The 25,207-nt window shown below is 44.2% G+C and overlaps 1 protein-coding gene across 1 annotated transcript in view; it reads right to left on the bottom strand.

The window, feature by feature from the left end:
• The window catches only part of MYO5A (myosin VA), a 101,261-nt gene extending 78,138 nt beyond the window's left edge, over window positions 1-23,123 (bottom strand). Inside the window, 3 exon segments of the mRNA XM_030955065.1 lie at window positions 181-352; window positions 1,414-1,524; window positions 22,913-23,123. Of these exon segments, the coding sequence (XP_030810925.1) occupies window positions 181-352; window positions 1,414-1,524; window positions 22,913-22,939 (310 nt within the window). The 5' untranslated portion in view covers window positions 22,940-23,123.
• Between the last annotated feature and the right edge of the window lie 2,084 nt (window positions 23,124-25,207).

Raw genomic sequence — 25,207 nt, 5'->3', positions numbered from 1 at the left:
TTTCTCTGAACCTCAGTATTCTCTAGTCTGTTAATGACCACAAGCAAAGTGATTTCCCTAAGAACAGTCCAGCATCTCCTATCACTAAATGACTTTAAAGGCAGACACATGAACAGACAGCTTTGCCTTTCTTGCCCAGGGCAGTCTCTGCAAGGTTAGGGCATGAAAGGCAGTACTTGCCACAGTAGGTGTAGATGAGTTTGGAGTCGATGAAGCGGACTTTGAGGTTGTGCAGGACAGCAGGCTCGTGCAGGTAGCTGAGGGCTGTCAGGTCGTTCTCACCAACCAGGATGTCAGGGTTCCTCAGGGGTGGCAGCTCCTTCGTCTTCGGGTCGAGGCTGTACTCTAGGTCCTGGAAACCAAAAGGACACAGCTCAGAGAGCTGCTGGCCAGCTCCCCTCACTCAGCTCCTCCAGCTGCTCCTCCCACCAAAACATGCACAAGGGAAAAAACCACAATGTGCAATTTCTGTTCTCTGGTCATTTGAGTGAGGAGTTCTTTCTGCAAAAATGTCATTTAAAACTTCCCAGAGGGGTTTCTCTATATGTACAACTGTATAGAGACACTACCTTTTGAGACTATTACTTAAGCAAACCCCATGCTTTTGCTGCCATATCTTTTTATTAAATAAATCAAAATACACTATATCTAATAAATAAATCTAATCAGCTTTTCCTTATTGTTTTCCCCTTGAGTGGAACAGCAGAGGAAGAGGATTCCCACCAATCCATAGCCAGCTTCATACAGAGTAATATAACATGGGAATGTTGGCAGAACACCATGAAGAACACAAACACTGAAAAAAATGCTGCTTAGAACTTTTTTCAGACATAAACTCATCTCTAAGATACAATTAGAACATCTAGATGTCTCTAGACCTAAAATCACCTTATTTACCTACTATTTCTATGAAAAAAATAAAACCAGCTCAAAGGATATGAGCTATACATGGACCTGTCATCACTTCTCAACACACTACACAGCATCTTCTTTGTAATGACCTTAATCCTTGCCTTGTTCATCTTTATTAATTTTCTGCTGGTTATGTTCAACTTAAAAGTCACAGTGCTCTCCCTGCAACACTGTTCTCCTAGCAACCCTGTCTCCCTGGAATAGCAAACCAGGGTTATATGTTTAATGGCGTAAGTAGAAAAAGATGATGCAACTGAACATAACAGGCAGTGGATAAAAGCAACTGCTTTTTAACTTATTTTAAAAACAAGGCAAAATTGATTTTTGTAACTAAACAGTAAAATTTATCACGCCAAAAAATGCTGCAGAAAGTGAGTGGACAACACCAACTGCACACACCTAAATACAGATATATTTTGACAGTAGAGCTTCCTGCAATAGAAAGGTCAGACTCTGGTTGAGAACAAGAACTATCAGCTTACAAACAATACACAGACTTACCTTGCCCTCTTCCAGTCGAAGCTGAAGGACTTTATCTCCAGGTTTATAATCTTTGAGGAGTTCTGCTGACTTCCACACCTCCTCTGGATCAGGGATCCAAACCCTGGCATACTGCAGTACAACAACAACAGGAAAAGATGGGTGAGCTTTGGCTGCACTATAGTTAAATCATTTAAATAAACGACACTAAATTCTTTTTTGGTCTTTTTTAAATACATGTTTAACAGACAAAGCCTTAAGCAAGAGGCAGGTTAATCAGCACATCTAAGGTGAATAACTTGTTCTATTGATAAATGGCTGCACAAGCATAATTTTATTGCCTACACAGAGAGAAAAAGGCATTTTCCATGCAGAAGGTATTCCAAGATACACATTCAATGCTGAAAATCTACAAAGTAAAAAAAAAATTTTAAAAAAACAGCATTTCCAGAAAGATCAAAAATTTGGCTACCCAAAAAGATTACTTGGAGTAACTCTTTTAAGTAGGTTCTAAATGCATTTGTAGCATAATATTATAGAGCCATTTTGGTCTTCTTTTCCCCAAAGAGAATACTTCAGCCCATCTGTGTTAATTTAGGCAAAGCTGCCTGATCAAGTGTTAAAAGCTCTTCCTTTGTAGTTACAAAAATGGCTAGTTTAAAATTGATTATATTCAGAATGCCAGAAGAAACAAAATCTGAAAGATTTGGTTGAAAAGGCCTCCAGATAAAAGAAAAAAACCCAACAACAAACCAGATTCCCATTAATGACCATTTTCATACAAACTTTATTCATAAAAGTGACACAGTGCAAACATATGATTTGTTTTCAAAACCAGCAAGCATAGTTGTATTTTTCAAGGAGTGAAGATACGATTGTTACCTCATATTCAAGAATCTACCAAAGACGCATGGAAAACTGGAAACCAGCTGGTCACTTACAGAGTCACATGAACATGCAAATACACACATATGAACACAGCTCTTGAGTAGGACAAGGAAAAGAGTGTAATTTTTAATATGTTCCAGTTCCTGAAGCAATGCTGCTGCCATGCCTAGAGAGCACTGGGATCACACCACAGCCACACCTGTGCAAACCCAGCAGCTTCTTGGCTCTGGAGGGGCATTCGTGCACCTCACTGCAAAACATTCTCAGTCCACTAACTTATTAAAACACACTTATTTTGAAATAACTATATTTGTCAAAGCATTTGATGGCAGAGAAAACTGCATTTGGTCATGCAGCTTCACCACCTAATCTTACACAACTTCTTTATGTACAGCTTCCTCTGCCCCAAAGAATGCTGAAGGGTTTTTCCCCCCTTATTAACCCAGTTTTCCCACTACAGAAAATTAGAAACTGCTTGTTTCTGCTAGGGATTTTCTGAAAGACTTCATGAAAAACTTCAAATTGCTTTCTTGTTGCAAGACAGGGCATGATAAAATGGGTTGAACAGCAGTTTGGGGAGCAGGACTATTGTATCGGGGTGTCCCCCACACGGTGAATATTCAGAAGGCTGAACAATTGCTTTATTAAAATAATTTATACAAAAAGTATATTTCATAATAGAAAAGTATAATAAAAATTGTATCTATATTTTTGTATCTACATTTTATAATAAAAACTGTATATATATTTTATATACATAATATATAAAATATATTATAATATATATTATATACATTACAATAATTGTATAAAATGTATAATATATACAATATATTTTATATATTATAATAATTTTATTAATAAAGATAATAAATATGATTATATATAGTATTTAAGTTATATATAAAATTATAGTTACAATTTATAATAAAAAACTTATACTATATTACATTATTATATACTATATTACATTAATACTATATTAAAACTATACTAAAGAAAAACTCATTACTGTCTCCAGACAGTCAGACACAGCTTTGAGTGATCGGCTAATCACTCAAAACAACTTTCACCTGCGTCCAATTAACAAATCACTTCAGGTAAACAATCCCCATAACACATTCCAGTGTGCAAAAACAGGAGCAGTGAATAGAGATAAGAGTTGTTTTCTCATCTCTCTGTGCTTCTCAGTGCCTTCCCAGGGGAACCCTTGGGAAGTGGTGCCTGCTGCTCTCTGTGCAGAGGAGCCCTGAAGCCCCAGCCCAGGAGAGGGAAGGGCACCTGCCCAGCTGGAGCTGCCAGGGAGGCTCAGCTCCTGCAGCAATTCTGAATTTCAGGAAGCAATTTGTTTCCCAAACCCTTGACGATCCTTAGGAACACTGCACATGGGGAATTTACAGCAGCCTAAACCAATGGTTTTACCCTCAGCACGTGGCAGTCAAAGCAGTGCCTTCACCCCCAGAGCTCCTGCACAGCTTATGCCCACACACATAAACCAGCAAGAGAATGAAATAAATAAATAAAAGCTCACTTTCATCATTCCCACTACACAGTATGTCATGCTCCCACACCTGGCCTTTCTCCATCATCACTGGGTGTTACTGCCAGCCCTAAGAATTGCTTTATACAAAGACAAGAAAGCTTTGCTCTTTGTAGTCAATTTGTGCTTGTGTGGTTTATCTTTTTTCTTTGAGTTTTGTTAGTTTCATATGTATTTGCTAATGTTCTCAGTGCAGAAGTGCTACATTACTTGATTAATTATATAATCTTTTCCCTACTCCCCAGGAGATAAATCATTTGAAAAACAGAAGATGCCCAAAACAATTACTCAGTGTGTGCTGCTGCCAGTCACAGAGCACTGTGTACCAACAGAGGAGAGCAGCAGCAGAAGGCAGGGCTTGGGCACTTGGACAAGCTGCTTTCAGCCCTTCTGGATCCCCAGTCCACAAGGCAAGGAACTTTGGGGTGAAATGAAGGTCTGTGCTAACAAATGTCTGTGTAATACAAGCACAAACCCACAAAACTATAAGTCCAAAATAATTAAACAGAACTTGACAGTAGAGGTGCCATATTAAAGTCAAGTAGCAGGCTAAGGAACAATGTTTTCTTTCCTTTCCATTTTGCTTGAAACAAAATATACTTTGTAAAACTTCAATGAAACTCATGATTTCATATAATAGTAATTTCAAATCACAATTTCAAATCCTAAAATCAATAATTCATAAGATCCATATATTCAAACATAGCACAATACACCTGGTTCTCAGAATTCTTTTATTAAAAAAAAAAACCACCAAAACAAAAAGCTAAAAACCAAAAGCCTGTCAGAAATCAGGTAAGTTTTTTCAGTTTAACAGAAGATGCTCCAGCATCAGACGCAGCTGAAGACTGAATGCATTCCACACTGTGACCAGGTTCCATCCCCAAGATGCAGCAGAAGTTCCCCACCCCCAATATTTCTGATAGGATATTCCTTCCAAGGAATTAACAGAAAGCAAAGTCAATGTGAAAGAGGAAAGCATTTAAATGCTATCTAGCAGAAGGAATCAGCAGGCTGGATTCCTTTAGGCTACACAAAGCAAAGTTTCCTGACCTAAGAAAGGCAGCAGCCTGAAAGACAAATGCTGCTAACCTGAAGCAGCAAATGCTGTGTAGCAGTTTCTAACTCTGCAATCTGTGGCAGCATGGAACAGGCATCTATTTATCCAGCTAAAACTGTACATTTTATACCATCTAGAGAAGGGAAAGAGAAAGCAGAAAACAGATCACCATAGAAACAGAGCCACTACAGACAGCAGAACCTTCCATGACACAGCCCTACAGACATTAAAGCCATCCTATGAGCACCAGGCTGCAGCTTTTCATCTCCAGCACCAGTGCCTAGCCCTAAATCCCTGCCAAAGAAAACACCTGGTAAAAGGAATGGGTGGGAGGAAAGAGAGAGATGCTCCTAATTATAAGCACTGAATCATTTCTCAACATTCTCACCTCATTAACTGAGCAGAATGTTTTGCAAAATCAGATTTTCATGCTTTTATATAATCAGTTGATACTAAAATTCCATTGCTGCCTGGCCTTTACTGGGATCCAACCCTACAGAGGAAAACAAAGCACCAGCACTGGTGGAAACAGGACCAAGGGCCTCTCTTGGGAAATACCTTACTCTGATATCTGCTATTCATCCCTCTTTACTTACTAGTATATAAAAATAGGGTTTATGACAACATCAGAATAAGGCTAAAATAAGGTAAAATTCTAGAACCACTGATTTACAAATCAGCCTTCTAAAAAGGGAAGGAAATTCTAGTTTCAAAATGACTATGCTGTCTAAAATTCTAGCACTGAAATGACAATATCAATTACAGCAAGAACCAAATGAATTTTAGTTTAATCATCCTAATTATGATCCATGAATACATTACTCTTTGTGGGAGTTCAAGGCAGATTTTGTAGCACCAAAATAAAACTTCTGACAGGGGAGATACAAATATTACTTGCTCCAGGAAAGACCACAAAATAAAATTTTAGAAAAATATTGTTTGACCTTTCACGTCAGCCTAAGTTTGCCACTAGTGTCACTTGCATTTTATATTTCAGTACTGATTTGGCTCAAATAAAGGAGCTTTGCTGTCCTCCTTGAGTGGGCATGACTGTGGCTCAACACTGGTCACTGCAGGTGCAGGATGGGAGAGGCTGGGCAGGACACACAGCGCCCTACAACATCCTCCCACCATACACAGGGCATCTCCAGGACACCTCTTAACCTCAACCAGTCTGAAAGTCACAATAAAACAGAAGGGATACCAAGGAGATAAATAATAATAAATAATTAAATGCATAATGACAGGACTCATTCAGATCTCAGTTTCCTGCCTAGACTCTCTTCCAACCTCAGCAGACCAACATAAAGAAACCAGCATCTCCAAAATGCCCTGGAAGTGTGAAGCGCTGTACTTTGTTCAAGGAAGGACAAGCTGGGCAATAGTTTATAGACATCTATAAAGCAGCTCTGAAAGAGTTCACAGCAGAAAACAAACACAGAAGTTTTCAGGTCTTACTGGTGGGTCAGAAGGTTGGCTGGATTACCACAACTTTACATAATAAGAAAATATAATAGAAAATCACAGTATTCTGTCATACCTCGTGGTTTCATCTTAGATCACATGAAGAAATCAGCAGACTATAACAATTATCTATCAAATGAGACCATCTGACTCACAAAGCCTCTCTCCTGAGCTATTAACCTCTTGAAGCTCTAATTGCCATTGCTGACAGAACAGAATTAGCAATGCAAGCAGCTCAGCAGTCTCAGCAGCAGGCAAATAGTTCTCTACTTCCATTGCACAACCACAAACACACATCTTCCCAGCTCAACAGCTCTGTACCTAAGAGCTGGAAGAGTTCATTAAATGAGCTACATCCTAGAAGGAAAAAGGAAATTTCAACTCAGAGAAAGCTGTCCCAAGTTTCTCAGCACAACCTACACATACAAGTGAACTGGTATGATTTTCACTCCAGCAGGCATCAGCTCTTTTTTTATTTACAGACAGCCTCAAAACCCACAGTCTTTCACGTGTTAACCATGAAAAGAAATATGAGAGACATTGCCCCCCTCCCTTTCAAGAAGGACCTTGGGTCTGGGCAGGAATAAAGCAGCTCATTTATGTCTGGATCAAAGAGACACCATCAATTCTGGCAGCACCGGCTGAAGGAACCAGTGGAACAGCAACAGCTGGTGAAAGTCCAAGCCAAATTTCACCAAAATTATTCAATGTGAACTTGCTGCTGACTGAACAAGGCCACCTGGAGAGAGCAGTCTGCATTGCTAGGCTGGAAAAAGAAGTGTCTCTGCTAGCAAGGGGCAGAAAAACAGAGCACAAAACAGAGCACCGAGTCAAAGTTCACACTGCAGAAGGGTTCAAACTGATCTTTGCAACATGCAAAGTTATTACAAAAGGATTTCTTGGGATTTCCTTGGCTGGGGTTGCTTTGGAAACACAATTTGATACTATTAGAACTATTTCCTTTCAGCTTCATATTTTCCCTATGTTTGGTTCACAGTGCCACCACCAAGATGATAATACTGAGCCTAGAAATACTTGAAACAGCAAAGTTTAGTTTTTATAAGCTCTACGCAAGCAGATCAACAGCCAGGTGAGTAACAGGCAAACACAAGTCCCGACTTGACCAGTGTGGATCTCCCACAAAGAGATCAAGATCACTCACACAGGAGGAAGTCCTGTTTCTCCCACTGCTGAAACCACTAAAATTTGTGCCACCCACGGGCAGTCCCAAGGACACCCTGCACTCCTGCTATCACAGCGCTGCTGCTGCTGCACTCTGGAAAGCCAGACAGGACTTTCCTCTCATAAGAATGCCAAGTAACCAGGGAGGATTGGAAAGTAGAGCACCCCCATGACAAGTGAGCTGCGGCAAAACCTCTGACCAGCTCATCTTAATTCTTCTTAGGGCCAGAGGGAAATGGAATCATTAATTTTGAAAAAAAAAATCCAAATAGAAATTATAGTTTTCTTAAAGGCAGTAGCACTCTGGGCATGGAGTGTATTTTCTGCCTTGTTGCTCAGCAAGAGCCATGTACAAACATCTTGTAAAGTTAAGGCCTGATATTTAAGGCCTGAATTAATCTGAAAAGAAATTTATACCATGATCTACAGTAGGGGAAATATCAGTGACAATTAGCATTAATGTTTTATCTGAACAACAATCCCACATAGTCAGCTGACCTCACAGGAAGATCACAAGCCCTGTGCTATTCTGTCTGATGGGAATTCCCTGACCAGCCACAAGCAGAGCTCCCAAATCCAGGGGAATCCAGGGGACAGCAGTGACCCAGGCTCTGAGCTCCCCCCTAGGATATCAGGATATCTCACTATGAGTTTGCAAACCGCTGATACTGGTCTGCAAGCCTGGCTCACAGGTATGCAGGTAAGGCACTGCATCCCTCACCATGCACAAGGAAACTCCTGGAACCACAATGAGAAAAAATCTGTTGTACTTGAGTACTTCATTTACCCTACATTTGAATCATAAGGCTATAAAAGCCCCCACCCCCCCTTCTTTCCTTCCTTTCAGCATTTTTACAAAGTATTCTTTGTGTCTGGGGCCTGGGGGCTTGCAACAACAAAAGCCACTTGTGTGTCCTTTGCCAAACTCGCCTTGACTGTACAAGGTACAAGCAAAAGCTGTCAGCATCCCACACAGATCCACTGCAGCGAGGGCTGCACCATCAGCCACTGGAAAAACACTGATTTACATGGCTGAAACCTTACCTTGCTTCAAAATGATGCAAAAAAAGCTAAATCCCAAACACAGGATATCTATGTACACTGAAATTCAGAGAAAATTACCACCCTGCAAATCTACACCTTGGGCCTGACATCAAGGCCAAAAAAATGTAGTTTTACTTTAAACTACCAAATCTATCAAAGAAGAGTTCTATTCCAAGCTGTAACTGGTACAATGGTCCTACAAAACATTTTTAAGGCGTTGAAACACATGAAATGTTTAAAAGGTCAGCATTTTCTACACCTTTAAAAACACAGTTTTCTACATTTTATGTAGAATTACTTGACCTTCTCTTCAAAATGCCATACAGAGGGAGACAGGTGTGGTCTGTAACCAGCTGTTATTAACCCAACAAAACTTCAGCTATCAGAATGCTGCTGTTCAGGCAGGAACAGCTCTGGTTAGCTGCTGGGGCACTTCACAGCTGCCCTGACACAGGCTCCAGCCCCCTCAGCCAGGGGCCACAGCTGCCCCTGGTACCCTGCACCTACCGCAGGTGTGATGCCAGCAGCACCCAGCGCTGGAACCCAGAGATGGGAATGCCCTGCAGCCCTGCCTGGGTGCACCTGGGCTTGCCCCTTCTGAGAGGGCTTGATCAGGGCTGTGTGATCAACCACAGAAGAAAGACATTTCACAAAGTGGCCTGGCCAGGCTGCCAGAAGAGAAGCACAGCTACATCCTTTGCATCCTTCCCTGGGTCCCTGCCACTCCCACCAGCCCAGGTGGGATAGCTCAGTGATGCTCCTGCACCTCTCCCTGAGGCTGCCCAGCTGCTCCATTCCCCACCAGTCACCAGCAAATAACTCACCACAAACCCTCAGTGGAACAGCAGCACTGCTATCATGCTCCATGCAGGTGCTGCTCTTGTTTAATTCAGTATGTTTCTCAAAAAAAGCTCATTTAAAGTAAACCAGGCTTAAAAATACACATTCACAGAAACAGCAGTGCTGAAGAAAAGTTTGTGTTTGAAAGAGTTTTGATTTCAAGACCTGTCAAAGGAATGAAGGCAGCTCAGAAGAATCTCCAGAAAAGATGGCACTAACAGTGAGATCAAACCCAGCAATGATCTGGGCACTGCTTGAGACACAAACCAGCTGGAAAACCACAATAAGAGCTGCAAAAACATGGAGCAGAAGTGCGACACCCACCTCAGACTGAGAGACAGGAAAATATTCTGACTCATGAAAAATTTCATTTGGGGTCATACCCACACAGAGAAGCAAATGCTGTATTGCATTTTGATCCATACCACCAGAATGAAGGCCAACATGGAATTATATGCTAGTGATTTCAAAAATAAGTTAATTATAAGTCTGCCTTAAAACTCAATTCCTCCAACCTGAAAAACATGTTACAAGCATTGTACAAGAGTAGCCACAATAAATTTAAGTGCAAAGGAAACAACAGCAGTTACCCTGAATATTCAGCTAATGAGACTTGTTGCACTGAAGAAAACTTCACTAGGAAAAGGATGTATGATTTCATGTTTATGTGCTTACAATGAGTGCTGTTCCAATTTAAAAACTTTAAAATAGCCTACACCTAAGAACACAAAAAGATACTCAACACAATTAACTGCATGGGTGCCTAAACTTAAGATTCAGTAACACAAACATTGTAAGGGCAAATAAAACAAGTGGCTGCAGGATTTTGTTTCAACATCAAGATGACGCAAGCCATAATAAAGACCTGACAGCATAAATGCAGAGACAGACATAACTTCCAAATTCAGCCCAGACTGAATATGTTCTTTCCGTATTTTTCGTGCTGTCACACAATGAAATGCCGATTTCACTTTGTCAAGCTCTCAGATGGACTGAAGACCTTCTACAGTTATTTTCCCTGGAGTCTCTAGAAGCCTCAGGAGGCAGAACGCCTGAGTCAGTGCTCCCAGTGAGCCCCAGTGCTGCTCTGGAGGGAAGGGGCTGCCTGCAGCTCCTGCTTCACACACACACACAGCAGGAAACTCCCCTGGCTGCCCCAGCACAGAGCCTTCTGCAGCCCTGCCAGGGCTTCATCTGGTGCATCCAGAACTTCCCTGTGCAGGCTGGGATAATAAAGGGCTGTACTGATCAGACAGATGCACTGCAGCTTGGAACAAAAACTTACTGAGAAAGAATTAGTGCTCACCTAGCTCACTGAGGTGAAATAAGGCCACGTTTTCTGCCATCTGTAAAACAGCTGGAGCGTGGACAATTGCTGGCTTAACTGTGAAGGTTTAATTTAAAAGTTAAAAATTAAAACAAATACATATGAGAGTAGATAAGGCTGTACTTTTCTGAGTGTCTTTCTGTAAAGTTGAGCTCGAGTCCAAAAGCACCATCTTGTTTTCACTTAATCCTAGTCCCCCAAAAAGCCACATATGAAGTAAAACGCCAAACTGAGTTTTTAAAAAGCAAAGATCAACTGAGTGTTTTTTGTTAGGCCAACGCAGAAGCCCCAGCTGAGATGCAGCTGCATCATTAAAACTAGCTCTCCTTGAATAACTCAAGCTAAGCCAGGAAAAGCTGTGTTTTACCCAGCTAACCCAGAGTGTAGCTGTCACCCAGACACCTTTCTGCCCTACTACAGCAGCAAGCTGACACCACTGAAGCACATCGAATGGAGCCACGTTTAGTCCCACCAGTTTTTCATGGGAAATTAACAGTCATTTACAGCAAGTCCCCACACAAGGAAACCAGAGTGGCCTGATATGAATGACCTGGCAAGCTGAAACCCAAACCCAGCGAGCAGAGTCAAACCTCCCCGAGAGCTGCCCCCCCTGCACAACATCTGGGGGAAGCTGTGAAAGCAGAACTGGGGTCAGCGGCCACAGAGCTGCTCTCCAAACCCCCCAGCAAGAGCAGCAGCCATTCCCTGCCCTCAGCAGGGGCTGTGAGCACCCTGAGCCACCCTGCCCAGCAGCACGGCTATGGGAAACACCTCTGTGCTGCACAGAGGGGAAACTGCACCCTGCCACACCGGCTGAAGCAAACTTTCAAGCATATACCACATTTACAGTCCACTGCCTTTCTCTGCAAGTGTTCTCTCTTTGATTGTTTGCACAAAGTTCAAATCAGCTTTACATCCCTGATGTGTGTCACAGGGAAGAAGTGCACTCAGACACAGATTTCTAACAACTTTGCTTCTCCTCTTGCAGGATTCTTTCTAAGTAAGACCATTTCCTAAACAATTAATTTAATGACTAGCACGTTTGAAATAGTCATGTATGTATCTCCAAGATCCTAAGTCCAAACTCAACTCAAATCCTTATTAATAAACTCTTACACTGCAATACTATGATACTAGCAAGCACTAACATGTTTAGCTATGCAGACCTATAAGCCTATGTGAAAACCAAGACAACAATTCAACATATTCTACTTACTTTAACATACATATAGTCTAAAACTTCTATTTCCATCCCATATCTCTTGCAACAGGAATTTTCAGCACTCTCAGAGGCAGCTGGTGTTTCTTTCCCAGGCAAAGCAGGCTCAATCTCCACAGAACACATTTCCATCTCTCTTGTGTTGCTGCACACTAACTCATAAAGCAACTTGGGAATCTCTCTCTGGTTTCCTCAGCAAAACAACTGAGGTCATCTGCTTTAAAGATACTTATGAATAACCCATGGAGTCTGCAGGAGTAACGTGTGACAAGCCATGTTGGGGCAATGAATTCCCTCATTGTTAGACTGCCTCATAGTATTTTTAGTTTATTTCTCCAGCTCTACAAAGCTCAAGAGTGTCCTCCTGTAAACCACACAGCAGTTGCAAAACTCTCTTGTCTTGTGATAATCAAATGGAAGAACTCAAGGACACCAGTGGTAACTGGAGCAAGAGTTTATGATTTTCATAGCCATGGGTATGTACATCATTCAAATGAGCAGTCCCTGTTCTTCCATCTTTAGGGCTGCCAAACTAGAAACATGCAGTTCACATCTACCCATACAGCACCTTGGCAAACAACATGACAAATCACATGCCAAACTTACCCTGTGGCAGCTGCTACAGACACAGAATGAGAGCCCTTCAAAGCAATGCTGCTTTGCCCTCACATTTGATCTCAAAGCCAGGGCTCTCATCAGGCCACAGGGTAGCAGGGTGGAAGAGTCAGCTCCCAGCCCTCCCCACGCCTCCCGAGAGCTAAATGACCCCAACAAGGCACAGCTGCTAACGGCCAGGGGCAATGAGCAGCACCCTAACAGCCTTACCCACCTCCAGCCACACCTGAAGCAGGGTGAAAAGGAAAAATGGAGGCTTGATGAGCAGTGAGGGAAATGCAACAGCTTCCAAGATGCTCAGAAAGTAGCCACAACTTTCACCAAACAGCACGGAGCTGACAGACACAAAAACACAGCTGCATTCTGCATTCCTGACTGACTCTGCTCCAGTTTAATCTTTAAAATGCTCCCTCAAACCATTCATGATCACAGTGACTTCTCATTCATATTTGTTTTTGGTATTATGTTTGCACCTTCTTTTCCCTCAACATTCCAAGAAGCTTTGCCCCAGCCTTGAGTACCTCCACAGCATTACTATTATTCAGGGAAAGATCCTTCTATTGCTCCTGGCTAACAGGCCAAAGAAACTAAATCCATGCCACTAAGGAGAACAGAAAGTGTAAAACACAAGATCTCTGCTTCTGTAAGTGATCTACTGGCACCTTCTTCAAAATTTACATTAAAATTTGCAGATGCTCACATTAAAAGTTGGGTCAATATCTGCAACCCACAGACATTCAGCTGAAGTCTTTAAACTTCATTAGCAGTGCCTAATGTTTCCTGTGCTTACCTTGGAGCTCCTTAATATCCACAATTCAGCAAGGAAGGCGCTCTCTAATGTAACCACACTAAAAACTTAGCCTCTTTAAAAAAAAAAACAAAAAAACACAAAATGAAACAAAACAAAAAACCCAAAGAAACAAACAAGCAAAAAACAAAAACAACAACAAAAAAACCCACACAAATGGTTTTAACAGCACTGACTTCTTTATATTTCATTTGTATATAAACAGACTGACAGAAACAAACAACTAAATACTGCAGCAAGCAAAGCAGCTGTACTGTGACAGAAAAGGCCCAGGTTATGACCTGGATGCCCAGGAAGATCTCCAGATCACCAAGATCATCAGATTGGTAACTCTGTGGTTTTCATGTTTGTGCAGTGCTGGGCAGCCCAGGTTAACCATCTCACACATTTCACATTTGGCTGGAGCAAATTGCAAACACAGACTGTGCTAAAAGATGAGTGGCACCATAAGATGGCAGGGTCCTGAATGTGGAAGTTTCTGCCTAAAATACGCTCTGGTTATTAAACATTAAACCGGGGCTTTATGTAGACAGGTCCTAACTCACTGCAGTGCTGCAAACATTGAGCTTTCCACAGAGAACGGGACAAGAGACATCCCCAGGATGTTTTAGTTTGTTCTCCTGCACAAATCATTCCTAACAGCTGTAGGACAGCAAAGTTATTTCCCTGGCATAAGAAGAAATAAAGAATAAAGGGCTTGATCTTTCAGGTTTATGTGCTTGATTTCAAAGCATAAAATTAAGCAATGAGTGATTACTCACACAGGATAAAGAGAAATCTTTGCAGTATCAGCCTCAAGCAAAGCCAGGGTTAAGCAAAGCCAAGAACAGAGAACAAGGAGGAAATGATGCAGTCCTGGGCAAAGGGTGTAGCACTGCTCTCTGCCAGGAGTCACCAAAGCCTTGCCACTAGTGCTGGCAAACAAGGCTTTAAACCAAATCACACAACTCCAACTTCCAAGTCAAGCCAGCAAAAGGGAAAGTTACTGTACAAAGAGCCAGTGAATTCATAACACGTTGAATTTTCTGTCTCCCACGACTTTTAGGTAACACATTTAATTTCACACGTAGTGCATTCCCACTTAGTTAAAAGTTTGATGCCAATTTGTGCCAGCCAAACTCTTAGAAACATCATGCCTGTTCTAGCATACCTTGAGTGGGGTCATGTCCATGGAAATAAGCAGAAAGACATAGTTTGATGAAAAAGTCAATGTCACAGACACAACGCAAATTTCCAAGAATCGAGGGTTTATTTCTGACCATAACACCACATTTTCCTGCAACAACAACCACCTACTACAATGGACACAGATAGGCAGCTCTTCCTTGCTATTTCAGAAGCAGAAGGTACATTCTGCTGCTCCAGCTCACTGGAGTAGCTCGCTAATGAAGCATCAGGAGCAACAGCCCTGCCCAAACCTTGGCCCTGGGCCCAAATCCTGCTCAAATCCTCACTGCCAGAGTCAAGCACCACACACACAGCACTAAACACTGCTCCACTACAGCGAGCACAACATTAGGTCAGACACAACCTCTGCACCTGCCAGCATGAGAAACAAAACCCAGCCAGGCCCAGGAGTTCAGACTCTGCTCATGCCCAACTTCACACACACAGCAAGGTGAGGGGGCTCCAGCCAAGTTCAGACTCTGCTCATCTCTAACTTCACACACAGAGCAAGGTGAGGTGGCCTCAGCCAAGAGGCACAAAACAAACCCTGACTCAGTGCTATCAGAGCAGCTCTTGCTGCCTGACAGCACAAAGCAAAACTGGTCCATCATCTCCCCTCTAGCCAAGATGCCTTTCACACCAGCAACACCTGTACATGTGCTCATACAGACATGCAGCTGTCAAAGACCCCAGGAACACAAGCAAAACTTCAATAATTACATATTTCCTTTGTGTATTGTGGTATTTTCAGGGTCCCCCATGGCGGGAAGGAAATTATGAATCTGACTCCATGTTCTTAGAAGGCTAATTTATTATTTTATGATACTATATTATATTAAAGAATGCTATAATAAACTATACTAGAGTATAAAGATCCTTACAGAAAGCTAAAAGATAATAATGAAAAACTCATTACTCTGAATTTTCAGAGTCCCGACACAGCTGATGGCAACTGGTTATTAAATTAAAACAATTCACATAAAACCAATCAAACAACCACCTGTTGGATAAACACTTTCCAACCACATTCCAAAGCAGCAAAACACAGGAGAAGAAAATGAGATAATATTGTTTTCCTTTTTCTCTGAGGCTTCTCAGCTTCCCAGGAGAGAAATCCTGGGCAAAGAGGATTTTTCAGAAAATATGATGGCAACGGTGTTTAATGTGTGCTGTCAAGGAATGAAACCCAAATTCAATAAATGTGTATAAATTACTGCATGAATACAATAAATTACTATACATTAATGTGTATAAATACCTAAAGGGTGTTGTTTATCACAGGGGATCCATGCTGTTGTCTCCTTATCACAAAAGTTTCATACCTTCTTGGTGTTTCTCGTGGGCATCTCCTCAGAGCACTGACTCTTTCTTCTTCACAAAGCAGCCAACCGACCCCAGTTCCCCTCTCACCCAGCCACCCCACTCTCTTATAGCATCTTCTTCTCATAGGTCACAGCTGTGGCCTGTTAAAGTCAGGCCTGCTCCCAATCTTTGATAATTGGCCCAGCTGCAACTCCCTAGGGGTGAGATTACTTTCTACACTATCTTTATTTTCTTATATTCTATCCCCCTACACAAGGGGAGTGCCAAGAGGATGGACCAGGCTCTCCTCAGTGGTGCTGAGCAGTACAACAAGAGCCAGCAGGAAGAAGCTGATGCTCAGAAAATTCCAACCTGATATGAGGAAGAACTTCTTTAGTGGGCAGTGGCTGAGCACTGGAACACACAGAGAGGGTGTGGATCTCCCTCACTTCAGATACTCAGAACCACTGGCACACACCCTGGTGCCCTGTGCCGGCCCTACTCCAGCAGGGAGGGTGGCCCAGATGACCCATGGTGACCCATTCTATCATTCTGGGTGTCCCCATAGGGCAGCCCAGCTCCTGCAGGCCTGCACAGCCCCAGGGCAGACTTGCCAGCTGCACACTGCCTTCCCTCACAGCACAAACCACCGCTGCTAAACCTCACTGGCACTTCTTGCTCTTTAAAAATCCTACTAAAAATAGGCTGCCCAGAAACTGCAGCCATGTGATACCGGACATTTGTGTGACTTCCTCCAATTCAGCTGGCTCACTGAGCACATTTCAATAACAAAAATGCTTTCTTTAGTTCAATACAGATTAGGCAATCAGTCTCATAAAGACAAACTACTTTGTTATTAGAACACAGGGAGAGAGTTAAACTCCCAAAGGCCCCACAAGCAAACCCAAAGAATTGGGTACATCTGTATATCCCTTACAACTCAACCTGGAGCTCTCTGTCTCAACAAACATAATCATGATGGTCATTACACACATTTTCTGACATAGCAGGAGCTTGGCAGCACTTTATCTGATCATTTATTTATCTAAAAAATGAGAGTAATCCATTACTTAACCCATCTGGTACATGCTATAAAATCCTTGCAGTAGAAACAGACCAGTGGCAGCTCCATGTACAGACATTATTTCTGGTGACAATCTGGGGGGGATCCCACATAATCCACCAATATTACCAGGTAAGTGTTTCAACATCACACTCAAAGAATTGAATAAATAAGACCATTTATAAATGGGACCTTCACAGTTCTTTACATGTAACAAATAACTTACACAGCTTTCAAGATTAGGTATACAGAAAAAAAAAAAAAAGCATTTAAAAATATAAATCTGTTATCACCTCTCCCCATAAGTAGCTCTAAACAATGCTGCAGTGCTCCACTGGGACTGCAGGATGCACCCTCCCAGGAGCTGTTTGTGGGCTCTCAGGAGCTCTCCCCAGAGCCTGGTGTCTGTGACCCCAGCAGGGTGGCACCATCTCCCCCTCCAGACAAGCTCAGCACCCAGGGCAGCAGCTCTGGGGCAGAGTGGGCTCCAGCTCAAACCACGGCCTGCCCTGCTCCCCAAACCTCACATCTTGTTTCACCAACAGATTGCTGACATGGCACAGAGTGCTGCTGGAAAGCTTTCTCAGCTCCTTCAGCTGCTGTGGCTGACATGTGGCTACAGAGAACAGGTTTTTTAAAAAACATAGTAAAATGTCAAGGTTAGGTTAAACCAAGTGTTGTGGGACTGCTGGGTAATTAAATCCTCAGCACGTTTAGATTAAAGGCAACAGGAATAAAAAGGGTGCACAGCACTGTGACACAGAGCTGCCCCTGTGTGTATCCCAGGGACACAGCAGGTCCCACCAAGCAGAGAACTGAAATATTCCCTGCTCTGCCGCTGTGCTGGCTTATAAGAAGAGGCAGAGTGCAGTTATAAAGTATCCTGTGAAGGCTCCCTGCCACGGAGGTGCAATTCCTTGACAGCTCCGGTTTGGTTCTGCAAGGTTTGGTTCAGGTTTTGGTTCTCTCTGCCCTGAACTGTGAGCTCCAGGCAGGGCAGGAGCCCCAGGACTGCCACCCTGCACTGAGGGCACCAGCACCCTGCAGGACCCAGCTGTCACCTTCTGACACACAACACACACACCACAGGCAGCAGTTCTGCTGTGAATTCTGGAACATGTAAATTTTCCTAAGGATTTTCTCTGATTGATCTTTGTATGCTTTCAAGCCTAATCAACAGGAAAGGAGATTTAATCTGTGAAAGAGAGAGCAGCTAACAAGCTCTAAGTGATGTGCAGGTGTTTGAAAGACAAAGTATTTGTTGGTAGAGCTGCCTTGTTAAGGTTTGGGGCTCGACCTGCTCCAGTGATCCAGCCTACCCCGCTATCAGGGAAGCTAACAAAGCCTGGGAGAAGGATCTCCACTGACAGTGGGCACACAGAATGCAGAATTTAGGGGCCACAGGCACGTGTGACAGAACCCCCAGACAAGGAAGAAGCTAATGGGGCCCACGCAAGCAACTGTGCTGAATCAGCTCTGGCTGCGTAAAAGGAACTCCAGCAGGGGCAGATCCTGAGCACGGGCACACCAACCCAAGGAATCACCAACCCGAAAGGAGAGAAAGACTGGCCATGCAAGACTTAGCATGAGAACCAAGAGAATCATTCACCAAGAGAAGACAGAATACTAATTAATAAGGGAACTAGGTAACTTGTAGCCAATGAACATTAATGGCTTTGTTTGCTAAACTGTGTAACTAGTGAGAAGTTTTGGCCCTTTGTGGATTTGCCACCCAGCAGCCCTTTCTGTGCAGAACTGTAGCTGTATTTGACTTATTTAAAGTCAAATATCCCAACTCTGTGTGTGGATTGGCCTCTTGCACACTGGGTGAAAGAATCTACTTTAAAACAAGCCTGCACAGCAATATACAGGACTACATAATTAAAGCAGCTTTTTTTAAATCCCAAGGAAAGCCCACTAACAGGCACAGAAATTTTGAAATAGTTCCACTTTTCCTCTCGCACTCAGGTTGGTTTTTGCTGCATTTCCCTCCCCATGTAGCACCCAAGCAGAGCCATTCCTTGGTCAGTATCTCCCGTTTGCCATTTTTGCTCGCAAGCAGCCAGCACAGGCAAAGGAGAAGACCAAGCATTGTAACACCCCTGGCTTCACCCCCAGAGCAGCTGCTGCAGCCACGGGAAACCAAGAAAGGGCCACTTGCAACGCTGGGGACAGCACAAGCAGCTTTTGTTCTGTGCAGCTTCCTCTGCCACTTCCCTAACTCAATTTATTGCTCATAAACCCTCAAACTGAACCATTTCAAGGTCAGCTACTGAGATCAGCTTGCCCAGGCCATGCTCTCCAGTGAAAACTGTTTACTGAGTCCTCTGTGTTCAAAGGAACATTTCACTCACTAACACTGAAATTGGATTAGGCCCTATGTTAGGACCAAGCTAGCTGGAGCCAGCTCCCCCTCATCTCAAAGATAATGGAAAGGGAGGAGCACATTGGTAGCAGCAAGAATGAAAATAAATGAATCTCTGACTGAATGGATAAATAAATAAATCAGTGCACTGTACACAGCCATACAAAAGGGAAACAGAAATCCTGAGAGGGCAAAGCAGCACGCTCTAGGAAAACACAGCATGAAAGAGAAACAACTCAAACCCAGGGAAAAAAAGATGGAAACAGAGAAAAAAAATGTCACGTCTTCACTCTGATGTTCAAAGAGGCAGCATGAACACAGTGTCTGATCTGTTTTGTTGATTTCTGTGTCCAGGCGAGAAGAGCATGTGCTGGGGCTTGGTTTCACACCCCTGAAACTCACAGAGGTGACTTGAAACACAAAACATGGCAGTTCCAGCAGATGAGTTCCAATTCTAGGCAGAGCATCCTCCCTTGTTCTTAATTTCCACAGAAATCAAATTACACTCAACAAAAGCCAGTACATGGCCTAGATTGTCCCTACCAGTTTTTATGGGTCAGCAGAAGCAGGTATCTATCTGGTTTTGGTCAACAGCTCCTGAAATGCTGAAATGGACCAGCGACATCCAAGCATTGCTCAGTGGGGCTACAGTGATCCAGGAACCACAGCCAGGTTCTCCTAAGTCTGTTTGAAAAGTCAAAGAAACAAAACTTCCAGAAATGAACTTACAGCAAGACCTCTGACCTGCCAGACGTATAAATCCGACAGGACAAGGCTCAAAAGCATAATGTTTTTAGTATGCCTGAGATGTGGAACTGATTTAAGCTGCTTCCCCCCAAAATTAAAGCTAATGCCCCTCAAGCAGAGCCTGAATTTGCAGAGTCACTGGGCACAGGAATACAAAGCCTCATGGTTTGAGCCCACTGCCCACAACTAGTTTGTGAGCGCACTTGAACCAGTCCTTTAACTTAAATCCAAATTTCTAGATCAACTACAACCATGTCCAACCCCAAGGCTGGTTATATGGCCACCAAATTTAGAAACACATCTGGATGAATCAGAGCAGTAGGGCTTTCACAGGAGTGGCATGACTTCCTCAAACAATCTGTATTGCTGGTTTCTAACAAAAAAAAATAGCTTGGAAAAATAAGAGTTCCTTTCAGCTATTTCAGTATGTGGTTGGGATAGTGGGTGCTAGCTTTATGTTGGTAGGCAAAGAACCCAAATTTGAAGGATAACATACTGGCAAACTGAACACACTGGGGCAGAGAGCCCCACTTCCACCACCCCCAGCTGGAAATAAATCTGTTCTGCCATTCTCAGACAGCACCTGAAGAAATGCTGACAACTTCTTTGCAACACTGCTCATCCAGGCATTAACATAACTTCACCAACCATTGCTGCAAGTTACTCACACCAACACAGCCACCTGAAAAACACAGCCAGGCTGGGCTGGGGGCATCCAGTGGGAGAGGGTAAGAGAGCTGCCCTTGCTCCAGGGCACACAGCAGCAATGATGTGCTGAAAATTCATCCCTGATCCTGCTTGCCAGCAAAATATCTATGTCAATACCATACAATAAGAGCTGATACTACTCTGGAAGCTCTGGTACTTTAAGCAGCTGCCCTGAATGACAGTCTCTGCTTAGCAGTTAAAAAAGATGTGTAACTCACTCTCTCTGTGCCTATGTATGTCTCTAAAGAGGACAAGAACAGCCTGTGGTGTGAGAGAAGCACAGGCACAATCCCACTGGCCTTCATCACCCAGTGAGTCCCTCCTGCAGGATCATCCCTGCACTCGTCTCACTTTGTGTTTGCTCTTTTTACCTCAGCATGCTTGCACCTTAAATCCATTATTTATGTTAGCTAATCAAGGATGAGACACTGAATGCTGCTCAAGCAGCAGGCTGCCATTACTTGAGGAAAGAGCCAGCAGAGAGGGAAGACAGCAGAGTCTCTCCTGAGCACCCAGCAGGTTTCCTACCCTGGCCTGCCCATCTCTGAGCCAGGCCCTCCTCAGGAATTACAAGGGGCCTGGAGGAATTATAAAGGGCCTTTCCACTGTAACACAGTTCCAAGACAACAGCACACCCACATTTTTGGAGCAGTTTCTGACCAAAGGATTCAACCACTCAGTGAAGAGAATTCAAGGTCAGATGAAGTTGTAAATGAAGAAAAAAAAAAGAAAAAAATAACAAGCAAGTAGTCTGATCCACACTCCATGAGACATTTTAATTCCATAAGAAGAACATCAACAGAGAGGGAGAAATCAAAACCACATTTCTAAAGCAACTCCTTACACAGAGAAGGTTTGTTGGGCGCCTGGAAACAACTCTGCAGTACCACTGCTCCCTTGACCAGAATGGTAACTTTCATCCCTTGGCACTGTTCAAAGGGGTATTCTTGTATGAGACACAAAACACCAAGGTGTGCCATACCATTAATGTAGTCAGTATTCTTTTGGGGGCGCAGGCAGGCACCTCACCTCTCACATTCAATGTGTCCCACACAAATACACTCTCAGACCCAGGCAAGCAGTCCCTGTGAAGGGACTGTCTGGTTTGGTTTGTCCTGATGCAGTCACTGTGCTGTCCCACCATCCCTGAGTGGGAGGACTCTACACATAAGGTGACTTATCCATGCCAAAACAAAAGGTCTGTTTCCTTTCCTGCCCTGCAGAGTGCTGGACTGGGGATAATTCTGGAGTATTTCACTAAGTGGCTCGAGGATCTAGATGGCGTGGCCTTGCTACCAACACTCTGACTGTGCAAGCCTTTAGAAAGTAGTATTTGGAGTTTGCCATGCTGTACTGCCCTGCTCAATTCCAGTGACCTCTGTCATCCTTTCTGCCCTTAAAGACCTGTTGTCTGTCATTTTCCTCAGATTTATGCACTAGCTCAAGGCAGACCAATGAAAACAATGCATTGCTAGGGGTGAAAGCAACCATTTCCACATCTCAATTTGCAGGCTTTGCCATCAAGATAAGCAGGACAGTAACTGTTTCCAGGCAGAAGCTGATGAGATACTAATACACAACACAAAAAAGATTAGAAAATCGTCTGATTAAAGGCATATGAGAGTCACGCTGCGCATCACTGCTGACTGCAGGGCTTCTGAACGACTGCCAGAAGAGCATAATCCTAAGGTGCAGTGTCACCAAAAAAGCGTAGCTGAACAGCAAAGCCGTAGAATGTCGTAGAAGCCGTTTTTCCTCAAGGAGCGGCACGGTGCTCCCGAAGGCGATAACCGAGCCGCCGCACCGCGCTGCATCCCCGCCGCTGCCGGAGCGCGGAGCCGGGCAGAGCAGGGCAGGGCGGCACGGCCGGGCACGGCACGGCACGGCACGGCACGGCACGGCACGGCACGGCACGGCACAGCACGGCACGGCACGGCGCTCCCCGCGGCCCCGGGGCGCCGAGCCCTCCCCGCGGCGGGGCCGGCGCCCAGCGGCGTTGGGGAGCGGCCCCCGCGCCCCCGGGATGCGGGCCCGCCGGGACTGGGAATGGCAGCGCCGGGAATGGCAGCTGCGGCCCCTGCATCCCGTGCCCCCCGCCGCTCCGCCGGGCCGCGCTGCCCCCCGGCGCGCCCGCCCCGCGGCCCCGCCGCCCCCGCAGCCCCGGCCCCGCCGCCGCCCTACCTTCGTGTAGAGCTCGGAGGCTGCCATGGCGCAGGGCGCGGGCGGGCGGCCCCTCTGCGGCAGCCCGGCGGCGGGAGGCGGAGGCGGGCGGGAGGAGGAGGAGGAGGAGGAGGAGGAGGATGATGCTCAGGCGGCGGCCCGCGCCATGTTGCTGCTACCTGGCGGGCTCTGAGCATTGTGGGAGCGGCGGCGGCGGCGGGCAGGGCGCGGGGCGGGCGATGCCTCCCACCGGCGGGCGGGACGCGGCCCCGGCCGAGCGGGGGCTCTGCTGCTCCCGGAGCCCCGCGGGATCGGGCAGTGGGGCTGCGCCCCCCGCTTTGTGCCAGAACCGGTATTCCTCCTCTCCCTTAGCATCCTTTTTCTGTTATTTTAAATTCATTTTATTCTTTCTCTCCTACACTGAACAAATTACTCGTTATGTCATCAGGGATATTTATAATTTCCTGCTTGAGGCGCGGAGGAGGCTCCGCACCGCGGGCAGCACCAGGCGCAGGGAACCGTCCGGTCCCTTCCTTTCACGGGCACCGATTCTAATCACACCCTTCGAATTGTTTACAATCTCCTTCAGCTGGATTGCATCTGTCATTCAAACCGTTACTGAAGGCACTGAAGGGAAATGGGCCCAAACCAGTTCCTTCAGTAATAAAGTCCATTCTCACCAAGACATGGAGGTACACATATTTGAGAAGTTTAACATCGATGTCAAATGGGGATGAAAGGCATAGTCCGTGTTTCAGCAAGGTCTAGAGACGACACCCAACTCCTTTATGATTTGTTAATGACTGTTTTGTACAGCTCAGGTTATGTCAAGAGTTCTTTTGACAGCAGAACTGAAGTTATTACTCTCTTTCTCTGTTTCCATTTTCCACCTTGGAAATGCATCCTACTAGTCCAAGTGGTCCAAAATACAAAACAAGTTTTAGATAGGTAAGTTTGCCACACTCTCCACCAAAGTGCTTTTGCCTATTTATCCTCTCTCAGAATTCAGCTGTTCAGCTAACAGCTGTGTATTCAGTGGGTTGTATCTGCACTGCCCCTGAAACTCACAACTACCAAAGAAACAGACAAAGCTGTTTACAGAGAAACTGAACCATGAAAGCAATGGGTCAGAAATCACTCATCAATTTAGTAACAGAGAGAAAACACTATCCTGGCTCCCAAAACAAACACTCCCAATAAATGCTTAGCTGGACTTTATTGCTGCTATCTGAAAAGGAGATGGAGAAAGTAGCAAGAACAAATAGGAAATAGCCAAGATGAAAATATGTAGCTTACCCAGAGTTGTTTGCATTAGGTGCAGATATATGGCCTTCACAGCTGGGAAACTAAGGTTAGTAAACTCAAATAGAGATTAAAAAACCACCCGATTCTGCTGGGAGAGTCTAAAATAATGTGAACAAGATTTTAAAAATACATTCCTTCCCATGTTCTGCCAGAATGGCCAGGTTTATCAACCAGGGTTGCTGTTACTGTCCCACAGCAGGAGGCTCAGTCCAGCAGAACTGGACATTCACTCTCAGTGCTCTAAAGAGCCCAGAAGGGTTCCTGGGAGCTGCTGTCCAGGTCAGGGGTGAGGTTTTGGCTAAGCAGTGTTCATAGCTGCTCTTCATCCCTCTGCCAAGGCAAACCAGAGAGATCCATACTAAAGCTACCAGACACCTTTCATGTGCAACACTGGAACTATAAACAACTGAAATTTCAGTTTTGTTTTCAGAAAGGACCTGGACCTCCTCTCTGTGCGATGCTTCACATCAGATATTTTGAACCCTTTCCTCAGGATATCTATGTTAAATTCAAAGACACTCATTTCAGGAGTTTGCCTGGACTGTGGATTACTGATCTCAGCCACTCACAGCTGCAGCTCAGGAGCCAAATGTAATTATGAGCCACAGCAAAAAATAGATATCTGAGTCCAAAATATGCTATGATTTGACACAATTTGCATAAACCAGGATTTCAAATCTGCCATTAAGGACAGGAATTGGGGGCATTGAAAGTTGCCAGGAAACAACCTTTTTGCAATGTATCCAGAGCGACTACTTTAAGATGCATCTCCTGCATCAAGTATTTGCTGTTAAGATTTTAAAAGACCTCATCTCTAACCTTGCACATCATCTTTTTGAAAATATGGCATTTTTTTCAGAGCGTAGATCCCAGGGTGTTCCAAATCACATTTTATAGGTGATGTAACTGACACAGTCCACATGTAGAATTTTATACTGAATTTTTATGCAATTTTTTTCAGCAGTTAAAAAGCATTTGTCCTATCTTTTTTCTTACATCTGTGTTCCGTTC

Source organism: Camarhynchus parvulus, chromosome 10, assembly GCF_901933205.1.
Source record: "Camarhynchus parvulus chromosome 10, STF_HiC, whole genome shotgun sequence".
Taxonomy (NCBI): Eukaryota; Metazoa; Chordata; class Aves; order Passeriformes; family Thraupidae; genus Camarhynchus; species Camarhynchus parvulus.
This window is presented reverse-complemented; position numbering and strand designations above follow the sequence as displayed.